The 20,676-nt window shown below is 41.6% G+C and overlaps 2 protein-coding genes across 5 annotated transcripts in view; both read left to right on the forward strand.

Moving 5' to 3' along the window:
• Positions 1 to 8,373, forward strand: part of LOC135474821 (BLOC-2 complex member HPS3-like) — a 44,304-nt gene extending 35,931 nt beyond the window's left edge. For all 4 annotated transcript variants that reach the window (XM_064754421.1, XM_064754424.1, XM_064754423.1 and 1 more), the window contains exons 21-23: positions 4,183 to 4,395; positions 5,175 to 5,268; positions 7,332 to 8,373. In XM_064754421.1, the coding sequence (XP_064610491.1) occupies positions 4,183 to 4,395; positions 5,175 to 5,268; positions 7,332 to 7,510 (486 nt within the window). In that variant the 3' untranslated portion in view covers positions 7,511 to 8,373. The remainder of the gene's footprint in view (positions 1 to 4,182; positions 4,396 to 5,174; positions 5,269 to 7,331) is intronic.
• Positions 8,374 to 13,321: 4,948 nt separating this feature from the next.
• Positions 13,322 to 20,140, forward strand: LOC135475140 (vascular non-inflammatory molecule 3-like). Its single transcript, XM_064754906.1, has 2 exons — positions 13,322 to 13,876; positions 17,311 to 20,140. The coding sequence occupies exons 1-2, from the start codon at positions 13,634 to 13,636 to the stop codon at positions 18,709 to 18,711; spliced, it is 1,644 nt and encodes a 547-aa protein (XP_064610976.1). The 5' UTR covers positions 13,322 to 13,633; the 3' UTR covers positions 18,712 to 20,140.
• Positions 20,141 to 20,676: the final 536 nt, after the last annotated feature.

Genomic DNA, 20,676 nt, shown 5'->3' on the forward strand with positions numbered 1-20,676 from the left:
TAAAATTTAGTGTTACTATTTGTATGCTCTTTAGAACTTTTTATGTGCCCACACTTGTTACAAATTCTGTCCCAGGAAGTATGAATCAGTGCATAATTAGGTTGTCTTCCCAAGGCCTGGAACATGCACATTATTAAGGGCTGCCATCTTGGAATAGGGGTACGGTCAATTTCCCTCCCGCACATATGCCCCTCTCCCCCCCCACCCCACCCCCCCTGGCATTTTTCCATCTGGATATTTTCTCCTCCTTACATTTTTTCACTCCCTATATATCTACATATATATATGATCATTGGGAAATATAAATATGATCTTCTAAGTGAGGTGTTTTGTAACGAATAGCCCAGGGGGTCAAAATAAGCTAATTTTTTTTACATATTCACAAAATTCAGGTATTTGTCTTCACTTGGTGAAGAGTTTAAGGCCTCTGTAGCTTATCAGGGGCTCAAAACAGTCATTTTTTTATTTTTATATATTCACAAAATTCAGATAGTTGTCTGTATGTGGTGAAGATATTATGTTGATAATCAAAGTGGAACATCCCATAATAGTGCTGGGTGTCATCATATGAAAGGAAGATACACATTTGGTACATAAAACCATTCAGTGAAACTGTATAGTGAAGAAAAAGGTAAAACAGTATTCTGATAAAAGTTTAATGAATAGACCTGGTAGACGGACAAGTGCAGGAAACACTAAGAGCAGTGGGCCATTGCATCAGACCGTAACACATGAACTGTGTACTATAATGTATTTCACTAAGAAACTGATAAACAATACATGTTCTCAGCCTGTTGTTGCAAATAATAAAACATCTATTTATCATGAATAAGCTTTCCGTTTATTTTGTCTACTCTCTTTTTCTCATATAAGACCTAATTTATATCGACAGATTGTATTACCAGGTGTTGATTTAAGTTAATTGAACGCCACACAGGGAAAAAAAACTGCTGCAAGCTTTTGCCAAAACTTTCCAGTTGGTAATGTTTTACTGATTAAGATCCGCTCTTGACTATGGATAATGGAGGACTGACCTCAGAAGATTCTGTTCACATATTCTAGGGGAAAGTGTCTGGTGGGGAAAAGTCCCCAGAGGGGAAAATGTCCCAGAGGAATAAATGTCCAGAGGGGAAGGGGGAAGATGTCGGGGAGGGGGGGTCTGTCCAGGGGTGAAAATGTCCTGCATTCCTTAAAATAATAAGAGGCAAATATATCCATGCTCTGCAATAGGCCAGTGAATGGCAGATCAGTATAGGGTGAGACAAAAGCTTATATTTATGTAGTAAACATTTTTTTTTTTGCACAAGAAACATTTGCAATTTTGTTTGAAGTAAAATGCCTGAATCTGATGTCGTATGATGACGTAATTATATTAAGCAATATAATTAACCTCTCAAAGTTTCTACCAGGTGCCTGAGGTATATCATTCATTGTTTTCTTAACTTTCATTGTTTCTGGAGTGAGCCTGAGGTACATCGTCTAAGTGTTGATTTGATTCAAAGTTGGTGAGGTGTATTTGAGGTACATGGTCTGATATTCAAAAACTGAAAAAAAGCACTGTATATCTCAGATAATATAGATGGGGTGAACACCTCAGTGTGAAGTGGCCAGTAGTTACTCTGCTCAGTTGTCTGTGATCAGCAGTCTTCACCTAGGTCAAAGAGGTACAGGCTGTAAGTGATCTGCAAACCAAACAGCAGAGTGAAGTGGTCTGTAGTTACTCTGGTCAGTTGTCTGTGATCAGCAATCTTCACCTAGGTCAAAGAGGTACAGACTGCAGGTGATCTGCAAACCAAACAGCAGAGTGAAGTGGTCTGTAGTTACTCTGCTCAGTTGTCTGTGATCAGCAATCTTCACCTAGGTCATAGAGGTACAGACTGTGGGTGATCTGCAAACCAAACAGCAGAGTGAAGTGGCCAGTAGTTACTCTGCTCAGTTGTCTGTGATCAGCAATCTTCACCTAGGTCATAGAGGTACAGACTGTAAGTGATCTGCAAACCAAACAGCAGAGTCAAGGGACCTATAGTTACTCTGCTCAGTTGTCTGTGATCAGCAATCTTCACCTAGGTCATAGAGGTACAGACTGTAAGTGATCTGCAAACCAAACAGCAGAGTGAAGTGGTCTGTAGTTACTCTGCTCAGTTGTCTGTGATCAGCAATCTTCACCTAGGTCAAAGAGGTACAGACTGTGGGTGATCTGCAAACCAAACAGCAGAGTGAAGTTGTCTGTAGTTACTCTGCTCAGTTGTCTGTGATCAGCAATCTTCACCTAGGTCATAGAGGTACAGACTGTAAGTGATCTGCAAACCAAACAGCAGAGTGAAGTGGCCAGTTGTTACTCTGCTCAGTTGTCTGTGATCAGCAATCTTCACCTAGGTCATAGAGGTACAGACTGTAAGTGATCTGCAAACCAAACAACAGAGTGAAGTGGTCTGTAGTTACTCTGCTCAGTTGTCTGTGATCAGCAATCTTCACCTAGGTCAAAGAGGTACAGACTGTGGGTGATCTGCAAACCAAACAGCAGAGTGAAGTGGTCTGTAGTTACTCTGCTCAGTTGTCTGTGATCAGCACTCTTCACCTAGGTCATAGAGGTACAGACTGTAAGTGATCTGCAAACCAAACATTAGAGTGAAGTGGCCAGTTGTTACTCTGCTCAGTTGTCTGTGATCAACAATCTTCACCTAGGTCATAGAGGTACAGACTGTAAGTGATCTGCAAACCAAACAGCAGAGTGAAGGAGCGAGTAGTTACTCTGCTCAGTTGTCTGTGATCAGCAATCTTCACCTAGGTTGTAGAGGTACAGAGTGTAAGTGATCTGCAAACCAAACAGCAGAGTGAAGTGGCCAGTAGTTACTCTGCTCAGTTGTCTGTGATCAGCAATCTTCACCTAGGTCATAGAGGTACAGACTGTAAGTGATCTGCAAACCAAACAGCAGAGTGAAGTGGTCTGTAGTTACTCTGCTCAGTTGTCTGTGATCAGCAATCTTCACCTAGGTCATAGAGGTACAGACTGTAAGTGATCTGCAAACCAAACATCAGAGTGAAGGAGCCAGTAGTTACTCTGCTCAGTTGTCTGTGATCAGCAATCTTCACCTAGGTCAAAGAGGTACAGACTGTAAGTGATCTGCAAACCAAACAGCAGAGTGAAGTTGTCTGTTGTTACTCTGCTCAGTTGTCTGTGATCAGCAATCTTCACCTAGGTCATAGAGGTACAGACTGTGGGTGATCTGCAAACCAAACAGCAGAGTGAAGTGGTTTGTAGTTACTCTGCTCAGTTGTCTGTGATCAGCAATCTTCACCTAGCTCAAAGAGGTACAGACTCCAAGTGATCTGCTAACCAAACAGCAGAGTGAAGTGGTCTGTAGTTACTCTGCTCAGTTGTCTGTGATCAGCAATCTTCACCTAGGTCATAGAGGTACAGACTGTGGGTGATCTGCAAACCAAACAGCAGAGTGAAGTGGTCTGTAGTTACTCTGCTCAGTTGTCTGTGATCAGCAATCTTCACCTAGCTCAAAGAGGTACAGACTGCAAGTGATCTGCTAACCAAACAGCAGAGTGAAGTGGTCTGTAGTTACTCTGCTCAGTTGTCTGTGATCAGTAATCTTCACCTAGGTCATAGAGATACAGACTGTAAGTGATCTGCAAACCAAACAGCAGAGTGAAGTGGTCTGTAGTTACTCTGCTCAGTTGTCTGTGATCAGCAATCTTCACCTAGGTCATAGAGGTACAGACTGTAAGTGATCTGCAAACCAAACAGCAGAGTGAAGGAGCCAGTAGTTACTCTGCTCAATTGTCTATAGTTACTCTGCTTAGTTGTCTGCTCAGTTGTCTATAGTTACTCTGCTCAGTTGTTTATAGTAGCTTTGCTCAATTGTCTGTAGTTACTCTGCTCAGTTGTCTATAGTTACTCTGCTCAATTGTCTTATAGTTACTCTGCTCAATTGTCTGTAGTTACCCTGCTCAGTTGTCTATAGTTACTCTGCTGAATTGTCTGTAGTTACTCTGCTCAGTTGTTTATAGTAACTTTGCTCAATTGTCTGTGGTTACTTTGCTCAGTTGTCTATAGTTACTCTGCTCAGTTGTCTATAGTTACTCTGCTCAATTGTCTGTGATCGTCTATTTTCAGCTCATTTGCTGCTAATGTTTGTCCCAAATTTATTAAGCCTCTCTCTCTCTCCTCAGGCAATTCTCAGCAGCCGATTTGTTACAGAAAAAATTGTCCGACTGGTCTTAGACAGACTACAGGGTTGGGAGGCAAGCAGCATGTACGAGTCGCTATGGTTACTCTGCATGACTTACATTGATTTTCGACAGTCAGTTGACATCCTGGTGGAAAAATACCCCTCTGTCCTGCCAGAGTTTCTTGTGGGATGCATAGGCAAGAACACGGACAAAGTTAGTATTATCAGTTCAAAAAAATATTTGCACATATGTTTGTTTGCTGATGATAAATGCGCCTGTGCATGCCTGTGCATGTGTACTAAAACTGTCCACTGTTTGGTATTCAGACCAAAAATTGATTTGTTCGTGTCACTCAAGATGCACACTTCATAAAACTGTGCAGATTATTTCTCTACGCTCTGTAATTCTCTCAGAATGTTTCAAAATATTTCTGGCATGTTAGTGGCTAAGGGCAGGGGTTTATTTCCAAGCTCTGTCTGGATTCCTACGCCCACAAGCCGAGGAAATACATGTTAAACCCTAATAATGGAATCAATACGGAACAAAGAACGAGGATATAAAACTGCAGACTGATTGTCACAAAGTTATGAGGAACTTTACCTGCGATAAACAAATCAGCCTCAAACTCAGCTGAATTGGGAAACTTTGTCCACCTAAACAAGTAAGGTCCAAACAGTGTACGTGTAAACACACATTGTTCTCTTCTGTGACAGCACAATGTTTGTAAACCTGCTCATGCTCCATGAGCAAAACTGTGCAAAATGTGTGCATGTGTCACTGAAGAGAATAAAAGAGTGCACCGCTTTGACTGATGTATTTTTAGGTGGGTGATATTCCTCCATTAATCTCATCCCTAGAAAGAAGAAAATTGAGCGAGGCTTTAGATTAGCATGGTCCATTAGATTAGCTTGATCCATTAGATTGGCTTGATCCATTATATTAGCCTGATCCATCAGGTTACAACCCCTGTATCTTCACCCTGATGATTACAGCTGCGGTATACCCTGGAGTCGCTGATCTGTGCCCTGCGTAAAGCCGCTGCTCTCCCCACTCCAGAAGACAACAGTTATGTGGACTCCGTCAAAGGTAAGGCCTTAGTAACCTGGACAACCAGCTAGTCGGGCTTCAGGAGTCCTTATAGAGGAAACAGCTCAGAATTTAGACAGATTAGCCCAGACTGAGGGAGAGAAGGGGACCTGCACTGAAGATAAACCTTGTTAGCAAAACCCTCTGGGCTGTTCACTGTTGTCATTAATTTGTGCGAGATTTGTCTCGTTTTATAACAACTTGCAGTCACTTCAGGTAGCCTTTTATATGTTTTGAGATCAAGGCACCAGTAATCCTTTGTAGTTTGAGTTGAATGCCAATCACAAGAGGAGTGCTCCAAGCTACTTGTACATACATGACAGGATCAATAAGGTGTAAAAACTCCACTGAAGACTGCTATATGGAGAATGAAACAGGAGAAAAAATTTACTGTGCAGTATGATTCATATTAGGTAATTGTCACAAAGAAAGGCAATTAAAACTTAGGTGAAAATATTTTCACCCACTTTCACCCCTTAGCCAAAAAGTGGCCTCGGGGTGAACCTGGGTAGGTTTTAGTCTGTCCTTCCATCCATCCGTCTCTCTGTCCTTCCATCAATCTCTCTGCCCTTCCATCAATCTCTCTGTCCATCCATCTGTCTCTCTGTCCTTCCATCAATCTCTCTGTCCATCCATCCGTCTCTCTGTCCATCCATCAGTCTCTCTATCCATCCATCCGTCTCTCTGTCCATCCATCCATCTATCTCTCAGTCCATCCGTCTGTCTGTCCATCCATCCATCTCTCAGTCCATCCGTCTATCTGTCTGTCCATCCATCCATCTGTCAGTCCATCCATCCATCTGTCTGTCCATCCATCCATCTGTCAGTCCAACCATCCATCTCTCTGTCCATCCATCCATCCATCTGTCAGTCCAACCATCCATCTCTCTGTCCATCCATCCATCTTTCTGTCCATCCATCAGTCTCTCTGTCCATCCATCCATCTCTCTGTCCATCCATCAGTCTCTCTGTCCATCCATCCGTCTCTCTGTCCATCCATCCATCTATCTCTCAGTCCAACCATCCATCTTTCTGTCCATCCATCCATCTGTCAGTCCAACCATCCGTCTCAGGTCCTCCGTGGCCGAGGGAGTTAGCACACCAGTGCAACACAAAAGCGGGTGTCAGTCCTTCAATGCATCCATCCATCTCTCTGTCCATCCATCCATTTCTCTGTCCATCCATCCATCTCTCTGTCCATCCATCCATCCATCTGTCAGTCCAACCATCCATCTCTTTGTCCATCCATCCATCTCAGGTCCTCCGTGGCCGAGGGAGTTAGCACACCAGTGCAACACAAAAGCGGGTGTCAGTCCTTCAATCCATCCATCCACCCATTCATCCACAAAAATTGTCACAAAATAATAAATAAATTATGTTTATTTAGGCATACATGTATTTTATTGGTCTTTCTTATCAGATTGGCGGTTGTTTTATTGAAAATGATTTAATTAAGTGACAGTACTAGTATCATTATTTGGGACTACACTTCCTATATATAGGACAAATCTTCAGGAGTAGCGAAATCATTTCCAGAGTGGTGGAGAAGGGAATTAAAGCATCAAAGTAGACAAGGGTTGGGAAACCTTTTCAAAATTTGAAATGTTGTTAACCTGTTTTAAGAATTAAATCTGTATTAAACCTAGAAAGTTCAAATCCCCAAAACTGTGCACACCAACACTAAAAAATCTAAAGACAGAATATAATAATATTGAAAATTCACCTTTCTGTTTTGTCCGATCTATATATCCTGTGGAAAAATTTGAGGTTAGCAGCAAATTTCCAGAAAGAGTGTGGGCCAGTGATAATACAGGTCTCTCCTATTATGTTCATTTCAGTTTTGAATGATGTTTAAATGTACCTTTTACTGAAGGCATGTATGTTGTAGAAATTGAATTTACTCACTTTGTGAAGGTGAAGCCAGAATGTGTTGTGGAAAATGGCTTCAGTTTAATAGCTTGTTTATATGTAGCTGAAAATATGAAGAATTGAGCGTTTATGATGTCATTATTGACATGTTATGGTCTCTCAGGTTATATCTCTGTCCATTTTCCACCTGACAGGTGTACTGGGTATGATGGCAGGTCTGCTTCCTGTTGATCAGTTCATCCAATTGCTCCCAACAGACGGCAGCCTGCTCGCCTTCCTTCCTTACATCATCAAGTGTTGTCAGACTGAAGAATTACACCACCTGGCCTCACAGATAACAGGAAAGGGAGATAACTTAAGATCAGGGGTGTGAATATTAATGTTTACATGCTCAAGACTGGAGAAAGTCAAGAACATGCTGGGTGGAAATAACCTGCAATGCAGCAGGTGAAAAGTTAATTTTACCAGGTTCAACTGTTGGTTTGGTTGAGGCTGTGTGAAAACCACCAACCTTTGGGAAGTTACTGAGTGACCTTCCCACATGTGATGTAGAGATATCCATTTTAGTGGAGCCTCACTGGACACTTACTGTTACCAAGGGCCCACCTGTAGTGAGAACGAATTAATTTTGTTCATCTGCATTAAATTCAACTTATTTATGATGTTGACATTCTCTGCTTGTATAACACTATGAGTTTTCTTCCCTTAAGAAATTGGTTCTTTATTTATGCATATGCAGAAATATACGAATAATTTTATATATTCATCTTGTACAAGTAACATGTCACTGAAGACATGTGTTTATCAAGTCATCAATAAAATATTGTGAACATTGAAAATATGTTGATCAAGTACATCAAAATATAAATATAAATTAAAATATGTGAAAAGCCTTGTGCCATAATATTATGCCACTTAAGTTATTGAAATGATTGTTAGAGAATGTACACATTTGTACCTAAATTTGAATTTTAACTGTGGGTTTTAGTGATTGTGATGTAAGACTTCAATGTTGAATGACCTAACACAGACGGTTACACTGAAGTGACAAAATAGAGATCAGTTTGGATTACATATACATGTACTGTCCTTCAGATTATGTTCGTGTAAGTTCATATATACAAAGATTTTGGGTGATTTTTATTTTTGTACATGTCAATCCATGTATTGAAATGAAAATAATTTTTTCTCTGGAAAAGTCGTCATGGAACTCTTGGATTTCTGTTGTTATTGTGCTCTGCTCTAGCCATGTTGTAGGTGCATGGGAATATCTGTTTTAAGGCTTCATTGTGTTAAATGATAAATTTGACATGCTTGTCGTATCTGTTATTATTTCCCTCAGAAAACAAGATAAAACAAAAGGCTTTTGTGGGCTGAATCACACAGAGCCAGGCTGCTGTCAGTATTCCCAGACATTGCATGCTTGAATGCTGTTGTCAGTATTCCCAGACATTGCATGCTTGAATACTGCTGTCAGTATTCCCAGACATTGCATGCTTGAATGCTGTTGTCAGTATTCCCAGACATTGCATGCTTGAATCCAGTTCTGGGTGATTTTGCTGCAACTTCGAGTCAGGAAGTTTCGATCCTGACAGAAAGCCTTGATCCATAAACGTGACCACAGTTAAATGTGAGGAGGGTTTTAAACCCCCAAAGAGAAGAGAAAGTTTTGTCAACGGTTGTATTTCCTGTGAGAGAATCAATGAAACAAAGTAGCAACTTTTGACCATTGTGTAAGTCACTTTCCTGACTTGAAAAATTCGGGCCAGATCTGTGTAGTATATATTGTTATTATGGTTTTTGCAATGATGATTGGAGGGCAGATATAACGGGAACACAAGTGGTGAGGCTAACCTTAAACAAGCCTACGTGCCTCTCACAGCCTCCAAAGGTCAAACTTGCCTAATTGTGGCTATGATGTCTAGTGAGCTTACAGAGAGGCACAGGTGTTGTAAGTATTTGAAGTATTTCTCATTCATTGCACAATGGTCAGTTTAGCTTGGAAAAGGTACTGTCATTTGCCAGAAGTCTAAAAAATGTGCTGAAAAAAAAGATACTCGGAACCGAAAAGGCAAGATACGAGTGGTAGACCTCAAGTCATGGATGTCGGCCATCTGTCCTGTAAAGTTTGTACCAATATTTATTGTCATGTTGGTGCTTTTCTCTTTTATACACTGCAAGTTCTTGCAGACATCCCTATCCAGGAAAGACTCCGGTAGAGTGTGGAGTATGTGGAACACATATTAATGCCTCACCTTAGTTCTGTACTAGGCCAAGACTGGTAATAAGTCTGGCTTAACTTTTAACACACTGTTCAATAAGGGGAACCGGATTATTGGAGCTTCAGTGAGTCCTCAATACACGGACCAGTGCTCATGTAAAACTCTAGGTTAAATTGTCAGCATTGTCCAAGCGTTAAAATGATACGCTGTGAAAGCTGAATGCCAACCTTTAAGTTTTAAAATGTTGCTGTGGGTAATGATTGTTGCAAGCTGTAACAACGTTACAGGTTACAGTTTCTCGCTATGAGTTCAAATCCAGCTCATGGGGACTTTTTCACCTGTCGTACATGAGAAGGTCTGCCAGAAATCTGTGGATGGTCGTGGGTTTTCCCCGGGCTCAGCCTCACGCAACAATACTGGCTGCCGTCGTTTAAGTAAAATATTCTAAGTACGGCGTAATATTCATATTCTAATCAAATAAATTTAACCTGTCAGTTTTAAGAGATCATCAGTGGGTTGCGGCTTTGTGTCAGGAGGTTTGTCACCTACCTGCACTAAGAAGAGTGTGGAAAAGTGTTGTAAAACTGCAGTTGTTAAAACGTGTACAGTCGTTGAAACCTGCACAGTGCGGAGTAGGGAAGTGTGTTGGAAAATTACAGTTTTTGGAAATCTGTAGGAATAGGGAAAAATGAAAAGGAGAGTAAATAACAGCTAGCAAGAAACGGAAAAAAGGAATGACAGTGTCCAGTAGACAAGACGTGGAAGGGCAATAGTTGTCGATAAAAAAAGGAAGGAAAGTCTAATGGCGTCCACAATAAATAAATGAACAAGGTACATGGAAAACTTAAATTCCATTGGGCCCATTCTGCCGCGAGGTAACAGTGTCACTGCAACCTGGTCGAAAGAAAGGCACGTCACAGCCGAGGCAAACCAGTGAGAGAGCCACGACATGGACTGAAGCAGACAACGTCTTACTATATTGGTAATACATTGGCTGATCAGTGTTTGACCAATATTATATAAGGAAGAATGTATATGTGCCCAGACTGCCAATTTTGGACATCTTGTAAGCATACATTGACATGATCAGTGACCATTTTGCCCCGTTTCCGTTGTCTTATGGAGACTTTTTGTGGTTCTCTTGCCGAGATTTTTCTGACGTGTTTGATAGTAGGAACTTTTGATATATTTTGGGGTATACAGGCAGATTCTTTTCCTCTCCTTTTCATCAGAACACACATACCTTCTTAAAAACAATTAAGTATAGAGCACCCATTTCTTTGGAAGTTAACATTGCGCCCTTACTAGCAGGATCGTCTTCATTTAGTTATCGAAATTTAAATCAATGGAGCGTAATTCATTTCTGTCCATTGAATCTACTTGTAGCAATGCCAGAAATGTCGATGCAATTTTATACACATTTTTAAGCTGTCAGTTTGCACTACTATTTGTAGTTTAATACAGCTGATGCAGGATGACCATCCTCATTTAGCGTTGTATATATTTTACATTGGAGTGCTGGGGCATGTTTTTTTCAAAGAAACTTGCTGTTACGTCATGGACAGTTTTGCCATTGACACTATAAAATGTTACAGTCGCCGTCATAACGAGGTCGGGACATGAGGCCCGGCATAACGAGGGCGGGGCATCAGACCCGTCATAACGAGGTCGAGGAACAAGGCCTGTCCTGTATTAGGATTTCTCTAACCCATGAATGAACTCGTGCCGATCTCTGATCTCGCGAATGTCGCTGCTTACCGATTGCTAATTTGTCAGATATACTCCACGATGTGATTATTCTTACAAATGTGACAGAAGTCTGCTTTATCTTTGGTTTTTATCTGTGATTGTTTCAAGAATAAAACTGCAATTGTTAAGATAAATAGGTGTCCACGTCTGAAGGCTTCGGACAGCTCATGGCGATTGATTGATGTAGGAAGTGAATGATTTTCATCAAACCGATTCAGATTCAGATAAACATTCATTAGATGTAGGAATGAATATTTGGAGCCACCCAGGTCAAATAGATGAAACAAAACTCTACAAATCTGGTCAACCGATGTATTTTAAACAATTCCGGTTGACCAGATTTAGTGTTTTATTTGATTCATTGCATGCATTCATAAAAGCTGAAGTATAAACTATGTATTTTCAGCTTCGATTCAAATGCCCATACTCATCAAATGCTCATGCATTGCACGAGATAAACTCCACCACACAGCTTGGACCCGATTCGCCATAGCACGAGAAAAGGTAGGCACAGGCTTGTAATGTTTTCAGTAATTCATGGTGTTTGTATACCGTTTTGATTAGCCTATAACTTCATAGAGAGATGACTAAATATGAAAGCTGGTAACAGTTACAGCACAACACGTGTGATGTACGGAGTGACGATCGTTTCCGGCCTGAAGTAAGCCGGAATTGAGAAAGAGGGTTTGTGAACACACTAGTGACGTAAGACTCGTGTATCTTCAAGAGAAAAGTGATCAGTTTGGTGGATAATTGTACGAATTTTGATAAACCTGGTGATTCGCGGTAAGATATTTCAGTAAAAGAAAACGGCTTAGAACGCACGGCATGATGGTATATGCGAAACTAACTCGCCGATGCCACTGTGTGCATGTACACCAAAAGAAAAGAAACAGCCTGGAATCTGGATTACCGCATATTTCACCCAGTCACTGAATATGCATGGCTGGAACTAGGTATAGGTTAGCCTCCTCTGTTCTTTCTTCTCAACTCGGTTAGTCCTTTAATAATCTATGAAAGGCAATGACTTTGTACACAGTGTGAAACATCAGTTTGTATTCAGCGCCATTTTAAGTTTACATACTGTACTTCAACCCGATATATAACCACATTTCCTCTTCAGATATCGGTGAAAGTACAAGAGATCGAGATAGACATTCCATCATTTTTGAAACCTGCGAGACAGAAAATATGTCTCAGTTTAGGCTGAATAAATGGATGGAGTTTTTGCCTCACAGGTAAACACGAAGTTGAGAGCTGCCAGGATGGATAAACAGCACAGGTAAAAATTTCTCGGTCTTTCAGCAACCTGCGGATGGTCGTGGGTTTCCCCCGGGCTCTACTCGGTTTCCTCCCACCATAATACTGGCTTCCGTCGTATAAGTGAAATATTATTGAGTACGGCGTAAAACCCCAATCAAGTAAATAAATAAATAAAAAATTCTCTATAGTATTTTTCAGTGCCGGCAAATGTATAGCATATATAGCTTCATTCAGATCATAATTGACATGCAGGATATCTGATTATAGCTGGCCCCCTATTCTATACAGCTGAGCGCATTGTGTTGTCAGTGGGTTAAATACTTCGTCAACGCTTTTGTTTTGTCACATATACTTTTCACTCATATCGTTCATCCTGTCAAGTTATGTCAATCAAACAGGCCTTGGATAAAGGTTACAGTTAACGATATCACAATGTGTATAGTTGATAGACAATTCGTGATCTGTGAGTGACTGTGTAACAATGCTGTATAAATAGGTAAAAAAAAAACAATCCGCAGTTACACAGATTTACGTTAGCTGCGTGCGTTGGCGTACATGTTCTTACGAGATATTGTTGAGGCCATACCTTGGAGGTGCGTGAGTGTTACGCGAGTGCATTTTTGGAAATACGATCGAGTGTTAGTATTAAAAGACTAGACTAGAACGTTTTGTGGATAAAGATGAATCGTGCGGAGGTGGGGGTTGTCCTGAGAAAATAGGAGCCAGGGACGGGTGGGGGAACAGGAGCATGAAAGATTCCATTCATACATCTGGTATCGACACATATGTTCACGCTTCGATCTATTTTTAACTCAACCATCGTACGCCTTAATACTGTATAGGGTCTCTCGGCTGTATCTTGATACCAAAAACCAGGCCAAAGTTTGGGGCCTGGAGAAGATCGAGGCGAGTAAACCGGAGGGTCAAGTTTGTTAGCGTGTAATCTACATTCCACCGCCAATCGAGGGACTATACAAACACCAGATCGGCTATTTCTGGACGAGGCAAACATGACGCCATAATCGAGTTTCGTAGCCGGTTGTATAGATGAGCAATTTAGCCAGGGAGTTGTAGTAAGTCCAGATTATACATGGGTAGAGCACGTCGCACGTCTTCCGATGAAGCCCTATGTTTATGCAGGCGATGTTAAATTAGAAGACCTTTGAACATTGTTTGATTTGGTGACATGAAGAGATCGGAAGTATAGCTGAGATCAGATTGTACTGGTACTGCAGACAGCGCCGTACGTGCTGAGGAGAAGAATGTCGCTGGTTAAGACGCTCGAGTTTGTGTGGGGACTAACCATCACTCTGCTGTGCTTGGTCGTTCCCCTTGGGTACGGCACCCAACAGCCTGCCCGTGACACCTTCACGGCCGCCGTGTACGAGCATCGTGTCCGAAATCCTCCCGACCCCGAAGCTGTGGTGACGAGAGACGAAGCCATAGCCTGGTCCTACAGAAACCTCCGAGTGTATAGGGAACAGGCTAAGATTGCCGCCAGGAAGGTATACTACCTATGTACGACAATAGCCATAGCACTGTCTCCTCTTTAGCAGCTAATAGCCTTTCATGTCCTCCCAGAGCACTTGTTAGAGCAAATGGCCACATGATTACCTACAGTCAAAAAGCTAGCTGTGTCTCCCAATAGGCTGCCTAGGGCTTTATACTGTATGGTTAAGTTATAGCTGTAGGTAGGGCTATTTTAACATGGGCAATCCCCTTATACAAACGCGGATATCTTAGACATACGTGTTAAGACATAAGACCAATTTACCCACCTCATATTAACACAAATGCTCATTTCAAACTGCACGAATACTGACTGTGTGTAACTGGTCTTACGAGTAATTCATGTAAATTTTCACGGTGTAACCGTAACCTGGTCACCGTGTCCGGTAAGGGCCTTCAACTCGTCTCTAAGTATTCCAGGTACACTACAAAAATAAGCTCTTAAGCTATTTCAGCTGAAGGAATAGGCTTGTTGAGATTTCGTCGTGACATCAGAATGGATTGTCATTGCTAAATTATATTATGTTATATATCCTCCCCTTATTCTGTTATCCCAACAGAATTCTTTGTTGGTGTAACGGGGATTCCATTTGCTTTAGACATTATTCCATAAGTCAAAAAATATCCCACAAAAAGCGTTGTACGCCAAGCTTAACAGATTCGTATGTAGAGTGTAGGCCTGAACCTGCATGAACACAAATACTTTTGAACTTTGTGAAGTACATCGCTTATCTGAAGGCTGACCCATACCTCTTGTTATCGTATAGGAGTCCTGTGATTCAGAGCTGTTGACAGTTTTATCGTGTCTTAAGGCGGGAGATAAACACATACCGAGTCACCAAGTTCGTTTAGTCACTTGCTCTGATTACGTGGAATGTTACATCGGAAATAGGGCGGCAGAGTGTGAGCAGATGTGTATAGGCGTACACAGTGTTGTTAATACTGGGAGTTGTCAGCCAGGCTTTAATATGGAGCTAGCTCAGATGTATGTAGGCCCACATGTACATGCTTTTAGGCGGAAAATATGTCCTACTTACTGAACAATGTACTACCTGCGTGTCATAAAAAAAAAGGTATGGTGTAAGCAGGCCAAACATTCTTATGCCCATGACATTGCGTTCTTCACAAAACACATCTATAAGTATAAACAGTAATTGGAGAGGGTGATTAAGTCCATGTGTTTTTCATACTAACGTTACGTTCTTCACAAAACACGTCTATAAGTATAAACAGTAATTGGAGAGGGTGATTAAGTCCATGTGTTTTTCATACTAACGTTACGTTCTTCACAAAACACGTCTATAAGTATGTAAACAGTAAAGAGTAGTAGGAGAGGGTTTTAAGTCCATATGTTCTTATATCCAACGATACGTTGTTCACAGAACACACCCGTAAGTATATAAACAGTAAAGAGTAATGGGAGAGGGTTTTAAGGCCATATTTTCTCATGTCCAACGTTACATTCTGCACAAAACATGTCCGTAAGTATATAAACAGTATAGAATAATAGGGGAGGGTTTTAAGGCCATATGTTCTCATATCCAACGTTAAGTTCTTCACAAGACACGCCCGTAAATATAAGCAGTAAAGAGTAATAGAAGAGGTCTTTAAGGCCATATGTTCTCATATCCAACGTTACGTTCTTCACAAAACTCATCCGTAAGTATATAAAAAGTAAAGAGTAATAGGAGAGGGTTTTAAGGCCATATGTTCTCATATCCAACGTTAAGTTCTTCACAAGACACGCCCGTAAATATAAGCAGTAAAGAGTAATAGAAGAGGTCTTTAAGGCCATATGTTCTCATATCCAACGTTACGTTCTTCACAAAACTCATCCGTAAGTATATAAAAAGTAAAGAGTAATAGGAGAGGGTTTTAAGGCCATATGTTCTCATATCCAACGCTATGTTCTTCACAAAGCACATCCGTAAGTATATGAACAGTAAAAAGTCATAGGAGAGGGTTTTAAAACCATATGTTCTCATATCTAACGTTATGTACTTCACAAAACACATCCGTAAGTATATGAACTGTAAAGAGTAATAGGGGAGGGTTTTAGGGCCATAAGGTCATATCCAACGTTGCGTTCTTCACAAAACACGTCCGTAAGTATAAGCAGTAAAGAGTAATAGGAGAGGGTTTTAAGGCCACATGGTCTCATATCCAACGTTACGTCCTTCCCAAAACACGTTCGTAAGTATATAAACAGTAAAGAGTAATAGGAGAGGGTTTTAAGGCCACAGAACATTGATCGGAATGGTGTGATTTAGGGTAAACAGAACATTGATCCGAATAGTGTGACTTAAGGGAAACAGAATAGTGGTTTGAAAAGTGTGACTTAGGGGAAAGGGAACACCGATTCGAATAGTGTGAGCTGGGGAAAACAGACCATACATCCCAATGTGTGAGACACAGAAAAACAGAGCACTCATCCGACATGTGCAAGTTAATGAAATCAAAACGGTGTTCAGAGCGTATTGTAAGTTATGCGAACACGGACCAGTGAGACGTGTATTTTAAGTTAAGGAAACACGGACCAGTGGACCAGTGAGACGTGTATTGTAAGTTAAGGGAACACGGACGAGTGAGACATGTATTTTAAGTTAAGGGAACGCGGATAGGTGAGGTGTGTAGTGTAAGTTAAACAGTGAAATGTGTTTGGCAAGTTATGGGGAAACGGACCAATGAGAAGTGTAATGTAAGTTACTTCGCTGCGAGTTCAAGCCCCACTCCTGCTGGATTCCTCTGCACTCGCACGTGGGAGGGTCATCCACCAGCTGATGACCATAGGTTTCCCCCGGGCTCTCCCCGGTTTCCTCCCACCAGAATGCTGGTCAGCGTCGTACAAATGAAAAGTTAAGGGAACACGGACCAGGGTGATGAGCATTGCCAGTTAAGGGAGAAGTACCACAGTGTTCTGACAGTTAATAACCGGCATTGTAAGTTAACGAAGAGCGAACCAGTGAGACGGGCGTTGTAGAAAGTCGTGAAGCACATTTACAGTACATTTTCACAGAGCCGCTTTCGGGGGGGGGGGATATTTGTAATTTTAGCAAGATTTGAACTTGCTCTATGGTCCCCCATCTTACAAGTACACAGAAGTCGTCATTCTATAACCGGGTGGTCCTATACTACGCACAAACCGTATTAGTTAACCTAAAAGGGAACATTTGTTCAGAAGCTTGAGTTACTCTCACAGTGGAAGTATTTGGCATTACGATTTGGCATTAGTTGGTCGGGATTAGTCCAATGAAAAGTCCAATAAAAAACTACATTACATGTACAATACCATTCTGACCATTTCTTAAAACTGATAATGATTAAATTTGAAACTGTGCGATATAGTTATTATTATAAAGCCTTGTCATGTTAACCATCCCCAGATGTACAGCAGTGAATGGACTTTGTTTATCTGCTTTATTCCACCCAGGGTGCTGACATCATCGTTTTTCCGGAAAATGGAATTTTGGGCTATGACAAGACAAGGGCGTCCATAAGGCCTTATCTGGAACTTATCCCCGAACCGAGAGGTCCGAGTTCAAACCACACAGTGGTACCATGTAAGGACAAGAAGCTGAGCAGAAATACCTCAAAACTGAAGAACCTAAGCTGTTTAGCTCGTGACAATAGCATTTACGTAGTGGCCAACATGGCCGAAAAGTTGCCGTGCGATTCAGGCTATGATCTCAACTGTCCATACGACGGCCAGTATCAATTTGATACAAATGTAATTTTTGATACAAAAGGAGAATTAGTGGGGAAGTACCACAAGAAATATCTCTACTGGCAGCCAATGTTTGACACCGCGCCTGTGCCAGAGATTGTCGTGGTTCCCACTCCATTTGGAATTCTGGGAACGTTCGTGGCAGGCGATATCTACTATCAGTCTCCGGCATTGGAGCTAATAGAAAAAAATGGCGTTGATACTATCGCCATGACAACAACTTGGGATAACACTTTTCCATACCCGCGCGCGGTCGCAGTTCAAGAAGGATTTGCCCTGCGCATGCACGTGAATTTATTGGCTGCTAATACTCAGGCTATTAAGTATGACATAGGAGGCAGTGGGATCTATTCCAGTGCAGGAGCTGTAGTTTATCGATACAACACAACACATGACCATGGGCAACTTCTGATTGGTACGTTACCCACGAAACCAAGAGCGCAGACGCCCCAACCACTTCCGTCTTGGGTGGAAGATAATCCAGAAGTTAAAGAGAAAAGTTTCCAAGCGACCATCTCTGGAAATACTGTTGAATGTCTTCCGTTAACACATTTAGAAGGCCGAGTAAGGCTATGTCAGAAGGATTTATGTTGCTCTTTGTCATATAGTTTCAAGAGGAAGAACGAAAATGAGTTGTTTGTTTTTGGAGTGTTTAATGGTTTACATTCCGAATTAATTTCCATGTACACCCAGACGTGTGGAGTTTTTAAATGCTCGAGTAAGCAGCCGGAGAGCTGTGGCATCGCTCCGACGACCAGTTCGTCAATCATCGGGGAATTCCGTATGTGGGGTACGTTCTCAAAATCCACGTATGTGTTCCCGTATGTTACAACTCAGGGTACCAGTGGGATTTGCTTGGCTCCAGGACAATTTGTCTTCCGTGACAATGTTCTCCATAGCGTGGACGGGTTAACGGACCCGTTGCTGTCCGCCATTTTGTTCGGCAGGAATTACTACCGGGACGATTTCACTGCTAGCGTTAACCCTCCGTACTCCACCGTTCCTCCCACCACAAAGCAAAACGGTGCTGCTGTCATTATTACGGCATCTACCTCAGCCTTTATCATAGTGTTTGCCTTGACATTTCGGACAATGATGCAAAAATGAGGACGGGGAAGATTAGAGGTGTGCGTTTTGCAGTGTAAATTTAAATCTTTCATATCAGATGTAGGACGTCCGATCAACATGGGTCTCATATAGGATGTATGATCAAAATGGGTCTCCTGTAGGATGTATGATCAACATGGGTCTCATATAGGATGTATGATCAACATGGGTCTCATGTAGGATGTATGATCAGCAAGGGGCCGGGGGAAGGATGTATGGTCAACATGGATCAGATATAGGATGTATGATCAACATGGGTCAGATGTAGGATGTACGATCAACATGGTCTCCTGTAGGATGTATGATCAACATGGGTCTCATGTAGGATGTATGATCAGCATGGGTCAGATATAGGATGTATGGTCAACATGGATCAGATATAGGATGTATGATCAACATGGGTCAGATGTAGGATGTACGATCAACATGGGTCAGATGTAGGATGTATGATCAGCATAGGTCAAATGTAGGATGTATGATCAGCATGGGTCAGATGTAGGATGTATAATCAGTATGGGTCAGATGTAGGATGTAGGATCAGTATGGATCAGATGTAGGACCTATGGTCAGCATGGGTCTCATGTAGGATGTATGATCAAAATGGGTCTCTTGTAGGATGTATGATCAACATGGGTCTCATATAGGATGTATGATCAACATGGGTCTCATGTAGGATGTATGATCAGCAAGGGGCCGGGGGAAGGATGTATGGTCAACATGGATCAGATATAGGATGTATGATCAACATGGGTCAGATGTAGGATGTACGATCAACATGGTCTCCTGTAGGATGTATGATCAACATGGGTCTCATGTAGGATGTATGATCAGCATGGGTCAGATATAGGATGTATGGTCAACATGGATCAGATATAGGATGTATGATCAACATGGGTCAGATGTAGGATGTACGATCAGCATAGGTCAAATGTAGGATGTATGATCAGCATGGGTCAGATGTAGGATGTATGATCAGTATGAGTCAGATGTAGGATGTATAATCAGCATGGGTCAGATGTAGGATGTAGGATCAGTATGGATCAGATGTAGGACCTATGGTCAGCATGGGTCTCATGTAGGATGTATGATCAGTATAGGTCACATGTAGGGCGTATGATTAGCATGGGTCAGATGTAGGATGTACGATCAGTATGGGTCAGATGTAGGATGTATGATCAGTATGAGTCAAATGTAGGATGTATGATCAGTATGGGTCAGATGCAGGATGTAGGATCAGTATGGGTCACATGTAGGACAATGATCAGCATGGGTTAGATGCAGGACATATGATCAGCATGGGTCAGACGTAGGACGCATGATAAGCTTGGGTCAGATGTAGGACGCATGATCAGCATGGGTCAGATGTAGGACGAATCGTCAGCATGGGTGATGATGATGACAATTGGCAAATGACCCAGTTTTTAGATGAACGACCAGATACCCTCGATTATGAGAATTACCTCGCACAACTCCGACTGGATGCAAACAGAATAGATAAGCTTCTGGGGGTGTGGGAAGGACCAAAATACTCACTGAGAATTGTATGTGCTGATGACTTCAAATTAATTCTTGGTGGGAAATGTGAAATGCGATACGCTTCCCACTACGTACGGGCCTACTGCTTACAGCCCACCACACCCGCCCTGCTACTGGATGCCATCTTGTAAAGAAAAGAACACCCTTATTTCAGTTAATACTGGAAATTGAAAGCCGATCGCCTCTAGTCCTTATTGCAATAAGTGTCCTTTGTAAGAAAATGAAGCTCCTAAAATAAATATAGATAGGGGGCTTATATACAAAATAAAGCATCTGGTTATACAAGTCAAAGATATCTGCTAATATATTTACAATGCAAATCTAAAAGTGATAGAACTCTATTAACTGTAAAAAAAAGAAGAAACTGAAGGCTCCAGACATTTAAGAGCTCAAGGTCCAACTACCCGAAGATGACCCCCCTTCCACCCG

Source organism: Liolophura sinensis, chromosome 9 (assembly GCF_032854445.1).
Source record: "Liolophura sinensis isolate JHLJ2023 chromosome 9, CUHK_Ljap_v2, whole genome shotgun sequence".
NCBI classification, from domain to species: domain Eukaryota; kingdom Metazoa; phylum Mollusca; class Polyplacophora; order Chitonida; family Chitonidae; genus Liolophura; species Liolophura sinensis.